Below are 17439 nucleotides of genomic sequence, written 5' to 3'. Positions count from 1 at the left end.
TATAAACTAAGTTATATATCCAATCTTAGATACAAAACAACCTTCACGCGTATAAATGCTAGCAGCCTATTCTGTTGACAGCGTCATTTTGACTCAGAGACAATTGCTGCAAATTAATCACCTAACAATTCTTTTTTCTACAGATTTTGCATATTACCCTTTCCTTTCACATGTAAAGTTCTAAACTTGGTAGATAAAAGCTGATTTGGAAAAATTTCGATGCATTAAATAAATATTCAATTAAATTAATAAAATGCAAGCCAGGGAACCAGATGATGGGGGTTCTGATATTACAAAACTTTTCTTTTTTTTTTTCCTTTTTTTTTTTCTTTTACTTTTTCTTCTCTCTTTTCCTGTTCTTTTACAAATTTCTCCTTTCCTTTTTTAAGTACTTTTCCAATATTCAAAGTGGGAGAAAGATGTTAGATGAAGAGAATAAAATGTTTCACACAAAAGACCAGTTCATGAAAGAGAAGGCAAGACAATGAACATTGTTCTCTTCTGCAGCAAGGACTTTCCACGCAACAGCTTGTTCATATGAAACATGGCGTCCCATTGTTGACATGCAGATCCCAGCCGGCAAATGAGCAAAACCCTGAGCAAAGAGAACCAACAAGATATTCAGGCTTATCATCAAAACCATGAAAAACCTAAAAAATAAAAATAAAAAACCAATGAAACCGAACGGCACATCTTAAGAATCACCTGCTGCATCAGTTTAGCAAAGTCAGCACACAATGCTTTGCGTCCGGACTCATCAAATATCTTATCCAATGTGATGTCTTGAAGAGCAACTAAAGTTGTCTCCAGCATATCAAGCCCTGCTTGGTTCGCAAAGATGAATACTGGCAGCGACTGCAATCCAACCAAACAAAACTCATCCATCAACAAAGAATTGCTACAATAATTTCACTTGAGACAAAAACAAAATGAATGATTCTGGATATTCAAGTGGGAATAGAATTAGGTCATTTCAATTCAACTCGTACCTTCAGCGAACAACACAAGATGGCATCTTGATGATGCCATAGATGTTTTAGCATCGTGTCACCAACCAAAGATTCGGATCTAAGCAAGTCAGTACCAATATGGTAACTGAGGAAAAGAACAAAGGAGAAATAATTATCATATAGTTTTGGAAGCAAAATCTAACCACAGAACGGTAGTAGAAAATCATTTAGTGGTTCAATAAACACAATATCAAAAGGCCTATGCTAAAGCCCTTTCAGCAGAATGCATCAAGTAGAGCCTCGAATGTCCTTGGAACAAGCATACAAACAACATTCTTTTCAAGAAAGATTAAACATATCAACAAAGAAGCACAACTTGCCTATAGCTTTGGCAGATCCAATGGGCTAGAGTTAAAGCTTCTGGAGAACCTTGTGAAAGCTTTGGTCCAACGGCAGGGCTCAATCCTGATGGAGATATAGCCATCGCAACTCTCTGAACAGAGGAAATGACACTGCGGACATACTGGCGTGCCATGGCTGCAACATTTTCCTGCAGACTGCTCTCAAAAGGAAACTGGAAGGCAATCGTTAATACTGATCGAGTGTTTTGACATGATGAGTCTCCTGCAGCAAGGTTTGTTGCTGAGCCTACTTCAAGACTGGACGTGAGATCTAGTGTGCGATGTGTAGGTAAAGCATCTTTTGTATCAGACTGCAACCACAAAATATGGGAACATTAGTATACAACTATAACAAAACGTAAAATCACAAACTAGGATGCTAGTGTTTCTATGTTCTATGATATACTATCTCAGTCTTCTATCCTTTATCCTGCACCAATGAAGCAAATGTACTCGCCGCAGTTCGACAACAAAAGGACTGTCTAATTACATGCTCACGAGTGGATTAGAACTTAGATATCAAACCTACTCCCAAAAGTTTGTGCTATTGCATATAAATAATTTAAATCAATAGGACCCAATATCTTGGCATGAAGCAGATACAACACGATAAAAGGACAGCAAAACTTAACTGTTTTTGAATCCAATGGGATGATACGGAAACCAGAGGGTAGCAACGGAGCATCATCTGGAAACATCTCATCAATTGGAGCGAAAACAAGTTCTGAACAGGCTCCCACAGCATTTTCATCTACCCCACTACAAATCTGCCAAAACAAAACAAGCTATTATGAAGATTGATCTCATACAGAAAGCAGTCACAACGTTACGAAAGCATAGTATGAGATTAAAAAAATAATAATAAAATAAATAGCTCTTCATGGTGAATGTCTGAATTCTCCAGCCATGTCATCATTCACCATGAGAATTGAATTGAGGTTGAAAGCATATCCTACATTTTACTTTAAATTATACTTGAAGAATGGCAATATAAATGAGATTAAAAGAAAAGCACCTGCAACAGATGAATGTCCCTAGACACAAAAGCATCTTCTTGAGCAAGAGAATGCCCCTCTAGTCGAACAACTTCAAGCAACTGAAACATAAACTAGGAATTAGGAATACGTACTTTCAGGAACAGATTTCAATCTGATAACAAATAATGGCCTCTCTCTCTCTCTCTCTCCCTCCCAACCGGATCTAAAGTATTATTAACAATACAAAAGCTAAAAAGTAGTGCACGTTTTTCATTTCCCTGTTAGAGCTCAATCTTTTTTAAAAGTCAGATGCCAATTTGCACCATAAAAACATACCTCTTCATGTTCAATTGTGGGGCCAAGGGGCATAATGATTTGACCCCCTGTAAACCTTGTAGGCCTCATCCCTGGATAAGCATATGACCCAGCTTTTAATGCGGCAGCAGAATAGGCATCAACATTGAAGTCAGCCCACTCTGAACGGTGTTCCCTCAAGAAGCGAACCAGGACAGCAGGAGGGACATTCTGGTAGACACAAAAACCTTCTAGTTTTAGGGAGGTGCAAAAAGAAAAACGCTAAAAAAAGGCAGATCATTTGTACAATCTAATTCAACCATCACTGTGCAGAAACTAGATTCATTTTGGTCCATAACCTAAACATGTCCACTTCAATTTAGAGAATAGTGACTAAAAAGCACGTATGTTGCACCTCAACTTCTAAATATAATAACACTACTGTAGAGCTAAAGAACATTAAACATCTCTTGGAATCTCAAAAGGGGACTGGATTCACTTGAATTATAGAAATTCCTGCCTAAGAGAAAACAAATTTAGCCAGACAGTTACTCTAGCTAGTACTCTAAAATTTTGAAGATAGAATTTAAATTAATTGTCACTGGTGAAAGGAGTTTCTAAACATACTTGGAGTAGCATGGAAGCCTTCGCACAGAGTACCCCTCCAAGGAGTGCAAGAGTGTTGGCAGAATTGGATGCGGCACTCAAATTTTTGGCTGAGTTGACTGTGATTGTAACATCTTCAGAACCATCACAGCTCATTAATGACCAGCCATCATCATTGAATCCATTGACAGCATCATTAAAACCTCTGGCAAACCATACAAATAAAACAAATAAATAAAACATTAACAGAGACATCCATCTTGGAAGCTATAAAGCCAAAAAATGAAGGTAATCATGAGAATACCTAATTAGTCTTTGACTAAAAGTCCGGAGCACAGCAGGCTGCCTGCCTAGACCGTACACCACCTCACCACTTGTCTCCTGTGCTATTTGCCGAACATAGCGCAGTGCCTTCATACAGAGTTTAGTTAATACCTTATTTTATAATATTATCCAATTTTTGAATGAGAATTGAATCATTTTTTAGTAAATACACTTGAACACATCTCTCTTGTGCAAAAAAGCTGTAAAGGAAGAGAAAATCCACAAGATCTTCTACAGAAGTTTTAAAGCTAAACTATGCTCTAGATAATCATCAATAAAAGAAAATGGAACCTACAAAAGATTAATCCTCCTAGCATTATAAATGCAAATTGTAAATCTCTGAATGGGATTGAATGACAAATGAGAATTAGCGTGGAGAATTTCAATTAGTTTCTCATATAGATGGCAATAGACCTAAAATTCAATACTGAATAGTAAAAGGCTATTACATTCAAGGACCTATAATGTAAATGTCGAGAGTTTTGAGCATAAATCCCAAAATAGAAATTCATCAAATACAAGTAACAATTTCAAGTGCTTCAGAAAAATTTTAAAAGTTCAATATTAGAAAATGCATTAGGAAAGTGCCAAAACATTATTGTTACTTAAAAGGATATACATATATCTTTCAATAAATGAAACTTACAAGATAAACATGTACATCAAGCAAAGCAGAATATACTTACTGCAATAGTCATCTTCTGGGCCACGACTTTAGATGATTCATATAGTGGTCGCAGCACCTCAGGTACACTCCATGCCTAGATGAGACGGGCAGGAATTATCATGTGATTTTTAAGTAATCAAAATATATATATATATATATATGTGTGTAATTGTCATAAGCCAAACCTCAAGGTTTAGATGGTCAACAATATGGATGATAGAACCCCCACCCTCACAAGGCCGAATCAAATAACCACTAGGAAGCATTTCGGCTCTAACAAACTGAGCAGCAGCAGCTGCATTTGGACCAGCACCAGAACCTGACAAAGATCTCTCACAAACCTATATAACATAGACAGCAAGAAACATTGCAAGACATCATATCAGGTTGTCCATAATATAATAAAAAGCCAAAAGAGTGTGATAAAGATTATTATATTCAGGTGGTGATTGTAATGTACTAGAGGTAGATGGTACACAGTAAAACTTCTTACCACAAGACTGCCATTTTCTAAATTTGTAGTGTATCTTAAAGTCCAGAAATCCCGTGCAGGAGCCAGCGTAGTTGGAGCAAATATCTGTAGCAACATCAATGTTACAAAAGGCATCCATCCCAAAAGAAGAATAAACAAAAGAAACTTCAGGTGCTTCTAGTTGACCTGTGTGTAAATAAGCTCAATTGTTCCTCCATTTCCAGCAGGAAAGAGGGTGAAAACTTCAAGGCTCCGACAGTCCCGGAACCAAGATGGACGATCTTTAAGGATCTCTGCAATCTGTGGAGGTGACTACATTAAAATCCTCATAGCTCAATAAGCTCTACCATACATAAAAACATAGCTCTAAGAACAGTATGACAAGAAATATTTTTGGATTACCAATGAAACCACCATCCTTACCTTTGTAGGCTCTAAACTTACAAGACCGCAGGCTCGAGCTGCCACTCCACTGCAACTTTGTGAAATGGCAAAGATCCCAACCGAATCCGGACCAGGCTGACAAAATAAATTTTAAAAAAACGACTTGAACTATGAAAAGTACAAAGGGTACTTTAACAAATGCCACTCAAAAATTTCTGCTTAAATAACAAATTTTTTCAACATAAGATATACACCTTCATCCCAGGCATCTGGACCCAATCGACAGCAGTTCCTGTAGCCTTAGAAAGGAACTCTGCCAAGGTCTCCTCGGCAATTGAGAGGAGTCTGCCAAAAGACAGAAGTAGATCAGACAGTAAAAATAATATCGTAGTTATTGATACTACATAAGGACAAAGGTAAAGCTCAAAGCCACTGGTCTTGAAGGAGATTACCCAGCAGGGTTATTAGCATCTCTGAGAGAGTGCTGAGGGGTGGTAACCACAGAGTCACAGCTTGCATCAGTAGTTGCCGCTGATGCCTGCAGAAACATCAATTACATGTAACAAAACAAGAAAAAAACAAATTAAAAGCAATAGAAAACAGCATAACTTTTCAGCAGGATAGTTGGCTATATTAACTCCATCATACATGGTACTCAAAATTCCATGTAATATCCAAAATTTTAGCAGTGTGCAAAGATAGCAACAGTCATGTGGAGGTTGCAAATAAAAAAGGCCGATAAAACAAAGTGGAGAAACAATTGGCTTGAAAAGACACACCACGAAATTGATTTAAAAGCAAAATCTCAGAGTCTTAACCCCCTTCACGTATGTTATTCCATGTAAGACGGATAAAGTCTTTTTCTTCAGTAAAGACTAAATACCACACTTTCAAAATCAAAACCAGAAGTGCACCCGAATTGACGCAATCTGAACTTTTTTGTTTCCCTTTACAAACACATTTTCCAACCTAAAACACTTAATCACCAAGGTAAAAAGACGACCAATTGCAGAAAATTCAAGTGGTCACAGCATTAACCAGAAGAGTAAATAAAATATACACTTACAGTTTGCAGTTGTTGCCGCATATACCCATTCTCGCAGACAAGCTGCGAGACCTGTTTCTGCAACCGATCATTCTCCTCCATCAACAACTTGTTCATCGCCGTCAGTTTTCTGTTCACAGTCTGTAGTCTCGAGGCTTCTTTTCTCTGCTTCTCTCGACACCTGCACGGTCCCCGGAACACACCATTTTTCTTCAGTCTCAAGAGAAAAAAATTTTAGCCCAAAAGAAAGCATCCGAGACCCCCAAAAAAACTTATTTTTTCATCACGGAAACACATACCCATTTAAAATTTCTTGAGAAACCCAAAAAAAGAAAAAAAAAATACTTTGAAGACGATGATGCTAAACGCTTGGTTTTAAGACAAAAACAACAATAGTTTGTGAAGCCCGTAAATATGATACGTCTTGATCAGGTGGGAATTTCAATAAAACTGGTTTTTTTTTTCCCTTTTCCTTTTAGAAATCCAAAGGTTACAATTGTTGGGTTATAACTTTTAAAAAATAAATAAAATAAAATAAAAAAATCACACCCATTTCTCCAAATGGTCGCAGCGAGCAGTCCATGCTTCCTTATTTTTATATTTTACCTTCGGTTCTGAAACCAGACTTTGATCTGTTTGGGCTCGATGTTTGAAAGAATGGGGCATTCACGGATCAATTGCTGCCTTCGAAGAGAGCTGGGTTTCGGACACTCGGTGTAAACTCGCTCAAGAGCTTCGACCTGCTCGGCTGTGTACCGGACATATTTTCCGGCATCAAGGTGCTTGTTTATGCTACTCCCACTGCTGCTCTCTCTGTGCTGAGCCACGGCCATCGCCATTATCGCAGATTAACCCAAATCAAGACAACTTGAACCGCTATAGAACAAAATAGACTAAAACCAGCTCTCTACAGAGCTAATGGTTTTTGGGTTTTTCTTTGGGCTAAAAGATGAGAGTTACAAGATTCTTCTTTATCCTAGTAAAGTCCGTCCTAGATAGAGAAAGAGAGAGAGTGTGAGCTAGCACTAGCTCAATGTAAAAAAAAAAAAAAAAAAAAAAAAGAAACGGACGAACTTGGTCTAGAACCACCACGAGCCTCTGTCGGGTTTTGTTGGGTGAATACAAATATATAGCTTGTTGTTTAAGGTACAAAATCCAAAAATGGTTTATAGCTTCCAATAAAAGGACGGAAAGTCTGTATTTTTTTTTTTTTCTTTTTTCTGTAACCCCTTCGTGATTTGATTTCGTTGAAGACGCTCGGAAACAACTTTTTCTTTTTTTTGGCAAATGAAAATCAAAAACACCCAAGAAATTATTCAAACAGATAATCCCACGTCTTCTTTTTCAAAACCCCAATCTCAAACTTCGTGCTTTTTGAAGCTAAATTTTCATGGCGAAGAAAAAAAAACACATTTTTATACCACCCTCAAAAAAAATTAAAAATTGAAAAAAAAATTTCTTCTCGGATGGATCCCAGATAAACCCACAAGAGTAAAGATGAAACAAACACTCAAAAACCTGATAGAGAAAAAATCATTCAAGCTTCAGAAAATGGGAAAACAAAAAAACCAAAAACAAAAGAGAAAAGAGCTATCCTCCAAGCAAGAGAGGCTCTCTCTGGACAAAGAGAGCCAGTATGAGAAAGCATTAGAGAGCTGGTAATACCAAGCAACCCAAAAGAGAGAGTGAAACCCTAATCATAATCATGACAAAAGAGTGAGATATTGGCAAAGAGAAAGAGTTTGTGATAGAAAAAGATTTTGTTTTGTTTTTTTTTTTTTTTTTGGTCTGAGTGAACAAAAAATAAAATAACAAAGAGAGAGAGAGAGAGGGGCAAAGACAGTGATCTGAGCTGAAACAGTGGGAATAAAAGAGAGAGAGAAAGAAAGAGTTTATTTTTGCACGCATATCGACAAACTTACCAGTATGGTTTATTAATAAAATATTTGTTCTATTTTAATTTTTTTTTATTGTTGATAAAATGATTTCGGCGCATTTACGTCGTTGTCCCTAGTGTTTGTTTGAAATGACGTGTTAGACCCAGGAGGTCATATGCCATAGGCTCTTCTGTCAATCTGTCTCGGTCAAGTAAAAACCAAATCTATCTTGGCAGTAAAAAACAAATATATAATCCAAAAATTACTTCTTTTCCCTTAAATAAAAATTCTTAATTTTCCTCCGCATTTTTCAACATTGTATCTAAATATATATATTATACATGCCGTTTTAATATGATAATGGAGTTTGTGAATAGAAAACTGTCAACAACATTCTTTTATAATTTTATCTAATTTATCAAAAAAAATAATTATAATTTTATCCAACTTTGTAAGAGGTAACCAAGTAAAACTCTCTAACCCATTAGTCAATTTGTTGCCGTTCATCTCACTCTTGTAACATAAAACAGGAGAAAATATGTAATAAAAAACATATATATGTGTGGAACTTGGAATGTGCGTGAGTGGACCGTGGAGTGACAGACATAGACATTTATGGCTTTTTTTTATTTTTTTTTGCTGTAACAACCATTAAACAACAACAAACAATAATGGAATTTATTTAAAGAAAGAAATGAATAAGCCAAAGTTGGCTTTGGCAGCATGAACGTGGGATGGGACTATGGGAACCAGAAGAACATAACGAGGCTTCCAGAAATATCTTTAAAAACCTGAGCTTTTCCATCATTGATGGGTCATCACCGATTCTATTCAACCTTTTTTTAAAATATAAATTACACGCTTTCTTACCAGAATTTTCAAGATAACACATTTTTTTAGGGTGTGAATTCTCTTATCAAAATTGTATGGTATATGATCTTCTACCCTATTTGTCAAGTATGCACAGCTATATGACCAACCCATCTGTAGTTGTAGCAAACATATTTACCCAAAAACAAAACAAACAAACAAAAAATCTTCTACAGTAGAACCTAAGCCCCTGATTTACAATTCATCAGGAAAAAAAAAAAAAATCCTTGATTTACAAGCTTGGTTTGAACCAAAAGATAAGAATATAGCTCAAAAAGGCAAATTAAAAAAATAAATAAATAAAAGATCAGTGGCAGAGTGGAGAATCTAGAGAAACATGAAAGGACAATTGTAAAAAGCCAGAGAGGAAACGGTGTGGTTTGAAAATGAGTTCCAAAGCTGAAGGCAGTTTCTTAATTCCAGACCAAACTTTATCAAATAAACCCATGAAAATGAAAGTGGGTTATTATTTATTTATTTATTATTACTATTATTTTTTGTCTTTTTTCGGCCTCAAATTCTTCCGGCGCGGACCGTCGGCGCCTCTTCTGGTCGGTGATTTTTTTCTTTTTCTTTTTTTTTTTTTTTCTTTTTTCTTATTTCATGTGTCCAATTAATTTATATTCCAATATATTTTCACTTTGCTTTTGGCATGCGGGAAAAGTAGCCTCACGTGCTTCCCACAATCCCACAAAAATTAAAAAATAAAAATAAAAAATTGACTATCAATTATAATAATTGATGTTGGTGAGGAATGAGGATGAAATTGAGTTGATTAAGCTTTTTTTTTTTTTTATATGGAATAAGCAACATTCCTTAGATTTATTGAATCAGAAGCAACAGAATTTTTTTTAATTATAATTTTTTAATAATTTTGGCACATCGGGTTGAAATTAATCTTTTCGATACAATGATTGTGTGTGTGTTTTTCTTTTATATATATATATATATAGTTCTGGTTAAAAATTAAAATTAATGGGGGGATTGATATTGTAGCATCCAGTCCATTGTATGAAAGTGTGACCTCGATGGATGGGGAAGTGAATGGTTGATCAAATTCCATTAGTAAATGCAAGATAAAAATGATGATGATGATGATGATGATATCGATGATTATGATCATTCATTTTGTTAATATGGGAAACAGGATTTGAAAAACACAAGCAATGATGAATGAAACTGATAGATGTGAAATTATCAGCTCCAGAAAATTACTGTTGATTCCAAGTGAAAATTCAAATCCATATGTTTCACGACAAGGGCTCAAAATTAGTGGTCAAATTTGCTACAATTTTATTCCTTTGAAAATTTTGCCACTAAATTAGGTCACTTCTTTTTCTTTTTCTTTGTTTTTTTTATATCAATAAATCTTTGAAAAGCTTTTTTTTTTTCTATAAATAAATATTTTTTTAAAAAGGTAATATAGAAATACAATTTTTTTAAATTGAAGTATTGTTTCTTATGTATAAAAACATGCGTTAACATTAAGCATTAAATGACAGATACATTTTCATAATCTAGTTATTAACAATACAATCTACAAATTGACAATGTATATTTTTATTTTTATTTTCAAAAAATAAAACATTAAAACTCATCATTATTATTTGAAAGAATAGTAATTTTATAAATTTAATTGTCTTTATAGAATCATTGTATGATTGTCTTTAAAAGTTATTATTCTTAATTTATTATACATTTCAAATTATGATCAATATTGATGCTGTATTATTTTATTATGATAATCTTGATTTTATTGGTTTTAAAATTTTTGCCACTTAAATAAGTTCAATAGTTCTGTTTTAAGAAAAACATACCAAAATTATCACTGAGGACTAATACGATGACTAAGTTTATTTATATATTTATTTATGTATTGAATGCAAAATCACTAGTTATTTAGTTTAATTATTACACCTTTTATTTATAACAAGTTTGATTATAGAGCTGTTTTTTTCCTTTTTTCTTTTTTTCTTTTTAAATATATTAAATTTAAATAGCAATTACATGCGTATAGAAGCAAAGTGATAAATTAGGTGGCATGCTTTGATGCACCAGCGAAGGGCAAAATTAGGAGAATGTTGTACTCCATAGAATCTGATAGCAGGTTATCAAACACATGGAACCATTCCCAAAGTTCTGTAAAAATATATATGAATAGGTCATTTCATCAGATCCTTAATGATCCTCTTCCTCTCCTATATTCCACTCTTTTTTTTTTTTTCTTTTTTTTCTTTTTTTTTAGTGCTATAGGGATGAAAATGACCTACCAATGTACTTTAAGCGAATGGTGTGATCATGGAAAGAGAGAATATCAAAATGATATGTTTTTTATATTCTCTTTAGGTTATTTTTATATAATTTCTTTTAGGATTTGATGATATTAAAAAATAAAAATAAGAAACCAAAAATATAATTTCTTAAAAAAAATTAAAAAAAATTTAAACATATAGAATAGTATTGAAATATCAGTTGTCCTTGTATTACCATCAGTTGTCCTTGTGCTATTTATTTTTTTATTTTATTTTTTATGTCAACATTACAACCGAAGAAGAAGAAAATTTCTGTTGGGATAAAATTTTGAATCTAAAATCTGGTATGTATTCATAATAATTTTACTGTCGGGTCAAGCTTATGATTCTTTGAATAAACTTTGCAATATTTCATTACTAGTTTTTTCATTTGATGATTCTATGAACGTTCAAACTGCCAATGTAAAAAAAAAAAGATAATAATAATAAAGCTTAAGCGTCAAAAATCTATTTAATATGTTTTAAAAAATAATATAATTTAAATATAAATAAATAAATTTTTAAATTAAATTTATTTATAAGGTGAGGAATAAATATAATTAGATATAAATCAATAAAAAAATAATATTTTATTTTTTAATAAATATATTATTAGATTTTTCAATACCTTTAGAAAAATAAAAAAATTTAAAAAAAATTATACTTCCAAATAATGAAACACCAATAAAACTTGTATATTAATAGGGATGGCAAAACAATCCATGTAATCCGATTCCATGAAGATCCAACTCTGAATTCCTCGATCAAACGGAGAACAGGCCAGTGGGACAAGCTTTCTTGCCCTGACCGGGACGAGTTATGTATATATATGTATTTAAATATATATATATATACATGTTTATTTATGAAAATATATGTATTTATATTTTTTTATGATATTAATCATATTATTGTTTATAAACATTATATTTATATAATCTATTTGTATAAATATATTAACTATGTAAAGTAAATTAAAAATATATTTGAAAATTTAAATTTTAAATTTTTTTATGTTTAAATGGGTAATCACCACCTGCTCCGCTTGAGAGGAAGTGAAAAAATGAGGTGGGAATGGAACACATTTTAAGGGGCAGGGTGAGGCATGGAGGAGGCTTCTCCAACCAAGCTTCACCCCGTTGCAATCCCTGTATATCAACAATGCTGTTGCTATTAGAGACAAAAAATAAAAAAATAAAAATGTTACTCCTAGATATATTAAATTATTTACCACATAATTTGATAATTTATATCCATTTAATATATAGTTATATGTCATTTGTTATATTATTTAATAACTAACTTAACCCCTTTTAACATTTTTTTGGGGTATATTCAATGCCTTGGACATTATTGGTTAAGTATTTATCCAAAAAAAAAAAAACATTATTGCTTATGTATGATACTATTTTCATTTTTCACTAGAAGTGGTTAGTACTATATATTATGTGACATGGAATAGAATGTTCCTATAGATTTGATAACAGATGATTTTCCACATAAAACTGTTCAACAATAAGAGAGTGTTCATCTGCATAGTTCTGTTTTTCTAAATCTGACTTTCATCTAAAGAAAAGAATGAAAATGGCAAAATTCAAAAGAAAAAGATTTTTTACAATCTCCTGAGCATGACTTTATAATCTCTACCTTCCAAGCATGCCAATGAGATAAAAGAAAAATAAAATATATATAATGTCGTAGATATTAATCATAGAAAACAAAAGTAAAGAAATTGACTTTCAACACTGAAAAGCCTTTCATGCTCCATATATGGTGTTGTCGGGCATTATTGTGTATAATATAAGTTCAGACAAAACACTCTCTCTCTCTCTCTCTCTCTCTCTCTCTCTCTCTCTCTCTGTCTATCTCATTCTCTCTCTTATATACACATGACAAGAAAGGAAAAGCCAGTATATTCTTGATGTATAGAGAAGATTTTGTGCGCATGCCTTTGTGACACATGGTTTGCAATAATATTTAAAATAAAAAATGGACATATAATAAAAAATTTGAATATATACAATTTTTTTATTTTATAAATAATGTAGAAGAATTGTTGAAATCAAGCGAGATCTTTTACTTACATTGTTCAGCATGATATTTAGGGATAATTTATCTCCAACCTTGTGAAATTTGTTTTTATTTCAATGAGATCTCTTTTTGATTTTGGAAATATCAATTCTACTTAATTTTCTATATAGAGTTGCAAATGATGAAGATTGGTATTAGACTTCCATATGAAAAGTTTTTAAAACCATTGAAAATGCAAATGATATTTTTAAAATTAAAAATCTCTAATTGAATTTAAACTAAAATTCGTAAAAGGGATATGAGGATTTTGGTTTCATATTTATTAGTTTCAAAATTATGTTAAAGTGGAAAAATAATTAAGAAATATAAAACAACAAATACATAATTAGAGGTTGTTGTTCTTGAAATTTTTAAAGCCAAAATGTATTGTTTATTATTATCGTGGAAGTAACTTAATAACAAAAAACTTAATAACAAAATCATTGTTCTATTGTATAATAATTTTAAATTGAAATCTTTGAATTCTCGCATTGTTAAGCATAATCTTTATCAACATTTTTGATAATTTACTTAAAAGATTTTTGCGAAAGTAGAAAAGCTAATTGTGGCAAACAAATTAGAAGAAGACACATATAAAGGGTTGTCTATGTATGCGTGACATATACTTCCTATTTCTATATATGTGGATATAGTACAATCAAAGGTGTATGATGAGATGTAACAAAGTCAAATGGGTATATATATTATTTCTCTTTACTTTTGCAAACTTTAGGTGATGGGATTAACATCCTTCCACTTTGTCCCCCTCTTACCCCTTAATTTTGTTTTTGTTTTTTGTTTTTTTGGTTTCTTTTTTTATTTTTTTCACTCGCTCACTTTTGTTTTCTTTGCTTTGTTTTATTTTTGATGTTCTTCTTCCTAATGGGTGGAGGGTTCCCATCTCCTTTTGCCTTGAGCCATTGCTTTTCTCATAGGAAAGGAATATTGCCAGTGCTTCCTAAACCCCTTTTGGGCCCCATCCAAGGGTTCAATCATGTGGGCCCATCCTGTCTGGGCCGACTCCCCCAGAAAAAATGTTGTTGCGTAAATCAATAGAATGCTGACGTGGCTTGCTTTGAGGGTTGGTGTCGTTGAAGTGGAGACTTGGGCCCACTCAAGCTAGCCACTTTGTCACACTGTGAACCCCTCTATCTCTCTCCACCTTTGCTTGTTTGGCACACTTATAATTGTAGCAGTAGTACCCCTTTTTTATTTTTATTTGTTAATATAAATATATAAATATTTTTTTTACATCATTTCACCATCCCATGCTCTGTTCTTTTCACCAAAAAGCTTTAACCCACAAATAGATAAAGATACCACCTCTCCTTCTTGTTGGTTAGGGGTGTTGCCGAAGCAAAACTAGTCACTTTGGGAGAGAAAAAGATGGGTTGGCAGATAAAGTCCTTTTAACACCATTCTCTATTCTTAGTTCAAACTCATTTATTACATAACTGCCTGATGTAAACTTCCTGTAATCCATCATTAACATCCCAAAAAATTAAGAACAAAATCAACAAAATTAGGCACCACCCTTTCAATTTTCATGTCCTTTTGTGAAAAATTTTGACATCAATTTTGATATGCCAATAAAAAGTAAAAAAGAAAAAAAATACAATTCCTTAAAACCTCTCATCTAAGGTGTTAAGGAATTTAAAATATTAAATTTGATTACAATAGATTCATATTTTAGAAACATGCTTATGTCATTCTCAAATTTATTGGATAGAATTATTTAAAAATCAGGATAAAGCTAGTTCTACCAAATATTTAAACCCTCCAAAATTATCGCCTAATCAATTTCAAATAAGGCCTAACTATTGTAAAGATTTTTATGAGCAAGAGGTTGGGAAATTGAGAACCCAAAACATGCATGCATTGAATGAATCATATAAGCAACCAAAAAAAAAAAAAAGAAAAAAAAGTAGACCACTTCCACTAAATCAAATCTGTATGTTTTAAAATGTTGCCCTTGGGGAATGAGCAATTTTTTTCTCAAGCTTTCCCTTCCTTATGGGTGATTTTGACTTCCAAACAAGCTTTTAGATATACTCTGTATTTTCACTTTGGGCTGGCTATGGAGGCCTTGTTAATTTAAAGTGACATGAAGAAGTCCGAACAGTATAAACTGACCCACCAACAGACTAGGGACCCAAAAATGGGATTTCCAAAAAATGCACCATGATCAGGTAGAATATTATTATTATTATTAGTTTATGTTGGTTTTTCCTACCAATTAGGTTGGTGGATTTTCATGTTTCCACCATGAGTTTGGATGATTTTGAATCATCACAAAGTTTTTACTTTGGGAACTATGATTTACCCTGTTTAACTATATCATTTTTACATTTTGCCTCCTAATCTACAAAGCTTTATTCATTTCTTCATAAACTATTATTTTTGTACTAGTTTATCCAATCATGTAATTTTATCTAATAAATTCAGCAAAATTAATTATATTACCACCCAAAAGTAGAATAAAATAGTCTATAAACATTGTAGTTGCGTAAATTATGTTTAATGTCATTAAAATATTTGGAAAAAAAATGGTTGATTAATTAATAGAAAAGTAATAGCTTATGGGACAATTTGAAAGATTTTGTAGTATAAATGACAAAGTGTAAAAAAAAATAAAAATAAAAATAGAAGAAAAATCCATATCCATAATTAAGATGGTTAAAATGTAACTATCCGTTTTTTAATTTTGTGTTTTGGTTCTACAATATTAACCACCATATTAGTAATAAGCTAAAATCCGATAGACTGTAAAACTTTTAAACCTTGCATTGTTGACTGGGGCTTAAATATTGAATATTGTTTGTTTGGCAAAATAGGCAATGGCAATAGTGGAGGAAAAATAGAAAAACAAAAGAAAAGGAAAAAGGACAGATAAAGGTATTAAATGAATGAGAGTAACCCATAAGCATTTTAAGCATTGACAAGGCTCAATTATGATAGTCAGTCATTATCTGGTTCCTACAATTAAAGAAACAGAGGACATGTATAATAACTTAAAGCTTTGAAACCTCATGCTTAGTTTAGGTGTGGCTATTCACAGATGTACAAGGAAACAAACACCCTCATCAATCGAAGGATCAAACAACATATCTGGAAGCCCTTTTCACCCCCTAGTAATATTATCTTGTCAAATGTCAAAGCATAATTTGTAAGTGTATATATATAAAAGAGTTATAAAAGAGTTTTTCTTCTAAAAACTATCTTCTACTTCGTAATAGAGAAGATATTACATATATCGGGTACATTATATTGTATCATATCATTTTTAATTATCATATGCAATATAGGTAAAATAATTTATAAATTATACATAATCTTAAAATAAAATATATAAATCCTAAATATGTATATATATATATATATATAATATAGTTTTTATTATTTTTTTGTTGGGTAAGAATAAGATTCAGGTTTAATAAATGTATAAATCACTTATACCTATGATTGAGAGGTCATGAGTTTGACATATTGAAGTGAGAAAAAAATTACTGTAATGATCAAATTAAAAGAATATATATATTATAACTGATAATATTACAAATTTCATTGATAATACCTCAATTAATGATTTAAAAAACATAAAATCATCTAGCAATTCTCAAATCCCTATACCTAATTATAATTTGGTATATAGTTTACTATTATTTTTTTGTTTGGTAAGATTCAGGTTCAATGAATGTCCGCTTATCATTTTATCCACATTTCTATAGAAATAATGACAAATTACTAGAACGGTGTATTTATTCTTTAGGTTGACAATGTCCATCTACCATATTAATATTTTAAATGAATGAATGACTTTTACAACTGCATGTATAATGTTTAATGCATAACCAAAAGCTGCGTGAGAAGATGAAATTCGACAACTTTATGATTAACAGGATTTCATCTCCTATGTAATGATAGTGAAACTGAAACCCCATCATCGAATATGTACTTCTGGACTAAGGTAGCCTCCATTAATAAATATGTGGCCGCCTAAATGGAATTCTCGAAGTACTGAAGATTTCCTTCTATCCTCACCCCCTCAATCCACACCGATATTTTCAATTTCTTTTTTAAGTTTCAATCCGAAACCGGCATGTTTAATTAGCTATATCAACTGGTTAACTGAATACAATGGAGAAAACCAACTTACAATGTTTTAGTCTATTTCTGATCAACACAGGAGAGAAAAGATAAAGTGCAAGCGT

The 17439-nt window shown here is 32.3% G+C and overlaps 1 protein-coding gene across 1 annotated transcript; it reads right to left on the bottom strand.

Annotated features, from left to right (window-relative positions):
• Positions 1 to 204: 204 nt before the first annotated feature.
• LOC107411377 (homeobox-leucine zipper protein REVOLUTA) lies at positions 205 to 7943 on the bottom strand. Its single transcript, XM_048468381.2, has 18 exons — positions 6727 to 7943; positions 6142 to 6301; positions 5528 to 5613; positions 5330 to 5420; positions 5115 to 5210; positions 4878 to 4991; positions 4713 to 4796; positions 4405 to 4560; positions 4239 to 4313; positions 3533 to 3639; positions 3250 to 3433; positions 2665 to 2853; positions 2367 to 2447; positions 1984 to 2118; positions 1331 to 1662; positions 990 to 1095; positions 706 to 855; positions 205 to 595 (listed from the first exon to the last, which is right to left on the bottom strand). Exons 1-18 carry the CDS (start codon positions 6957 to 6959, stop codon positions 446 to 448), a joined length of 2529 nt encoding a protein of 842 aa, XP_048324338.1. The 5' UTR covers positions 6960 to 7943; the 3' UTR covers positions 205 to 445.
• Positions 7944 to 17439: the final 9496 nt, after the last annotated feature.

This window comes from Ziziphus jujuba, chromosome 10 (assembly GCF_031755915.1).
Source record: "Ziziphus jujuba cultivar Dongzao chromosome 10, ASM3175591v1".
Lineage (NCBI taxonomy): Eukaryota > Viridiplantae > Streptophyta > Magnoliopsida > Rosales > Rhamnaceae > Ziziphus > Ziziphus jujuba.
Note: the sequence above shows the minus strand (reverse complement) of the source record. Positions and strands in the feature narration are given on the sequence as shown.

Coding starts and splice junctions, on each gene's coding strand:
- LOC107411377 (XM_048468381.2), bottom strand. CDS start 6,959: ATGGCGATGGCCGTGGCTCAGCACAGAGAGAGCAGCAGTGGGAGTAGC. Junction 5,614..6,141: donor TGCGGCAACAACTGCAAACT/GTAAGTGTATAT, acceptor ATGTTTCTGCAG/GCATCAGCGGCAACTACTGA. Junction 2,119..2,366: donor GGGACATTCATCTGTTGCAG/GTGCTTTTCTTT, acceptor TTGTTTTGGCAG/ATTTGTAGTGGGGTAGATGA.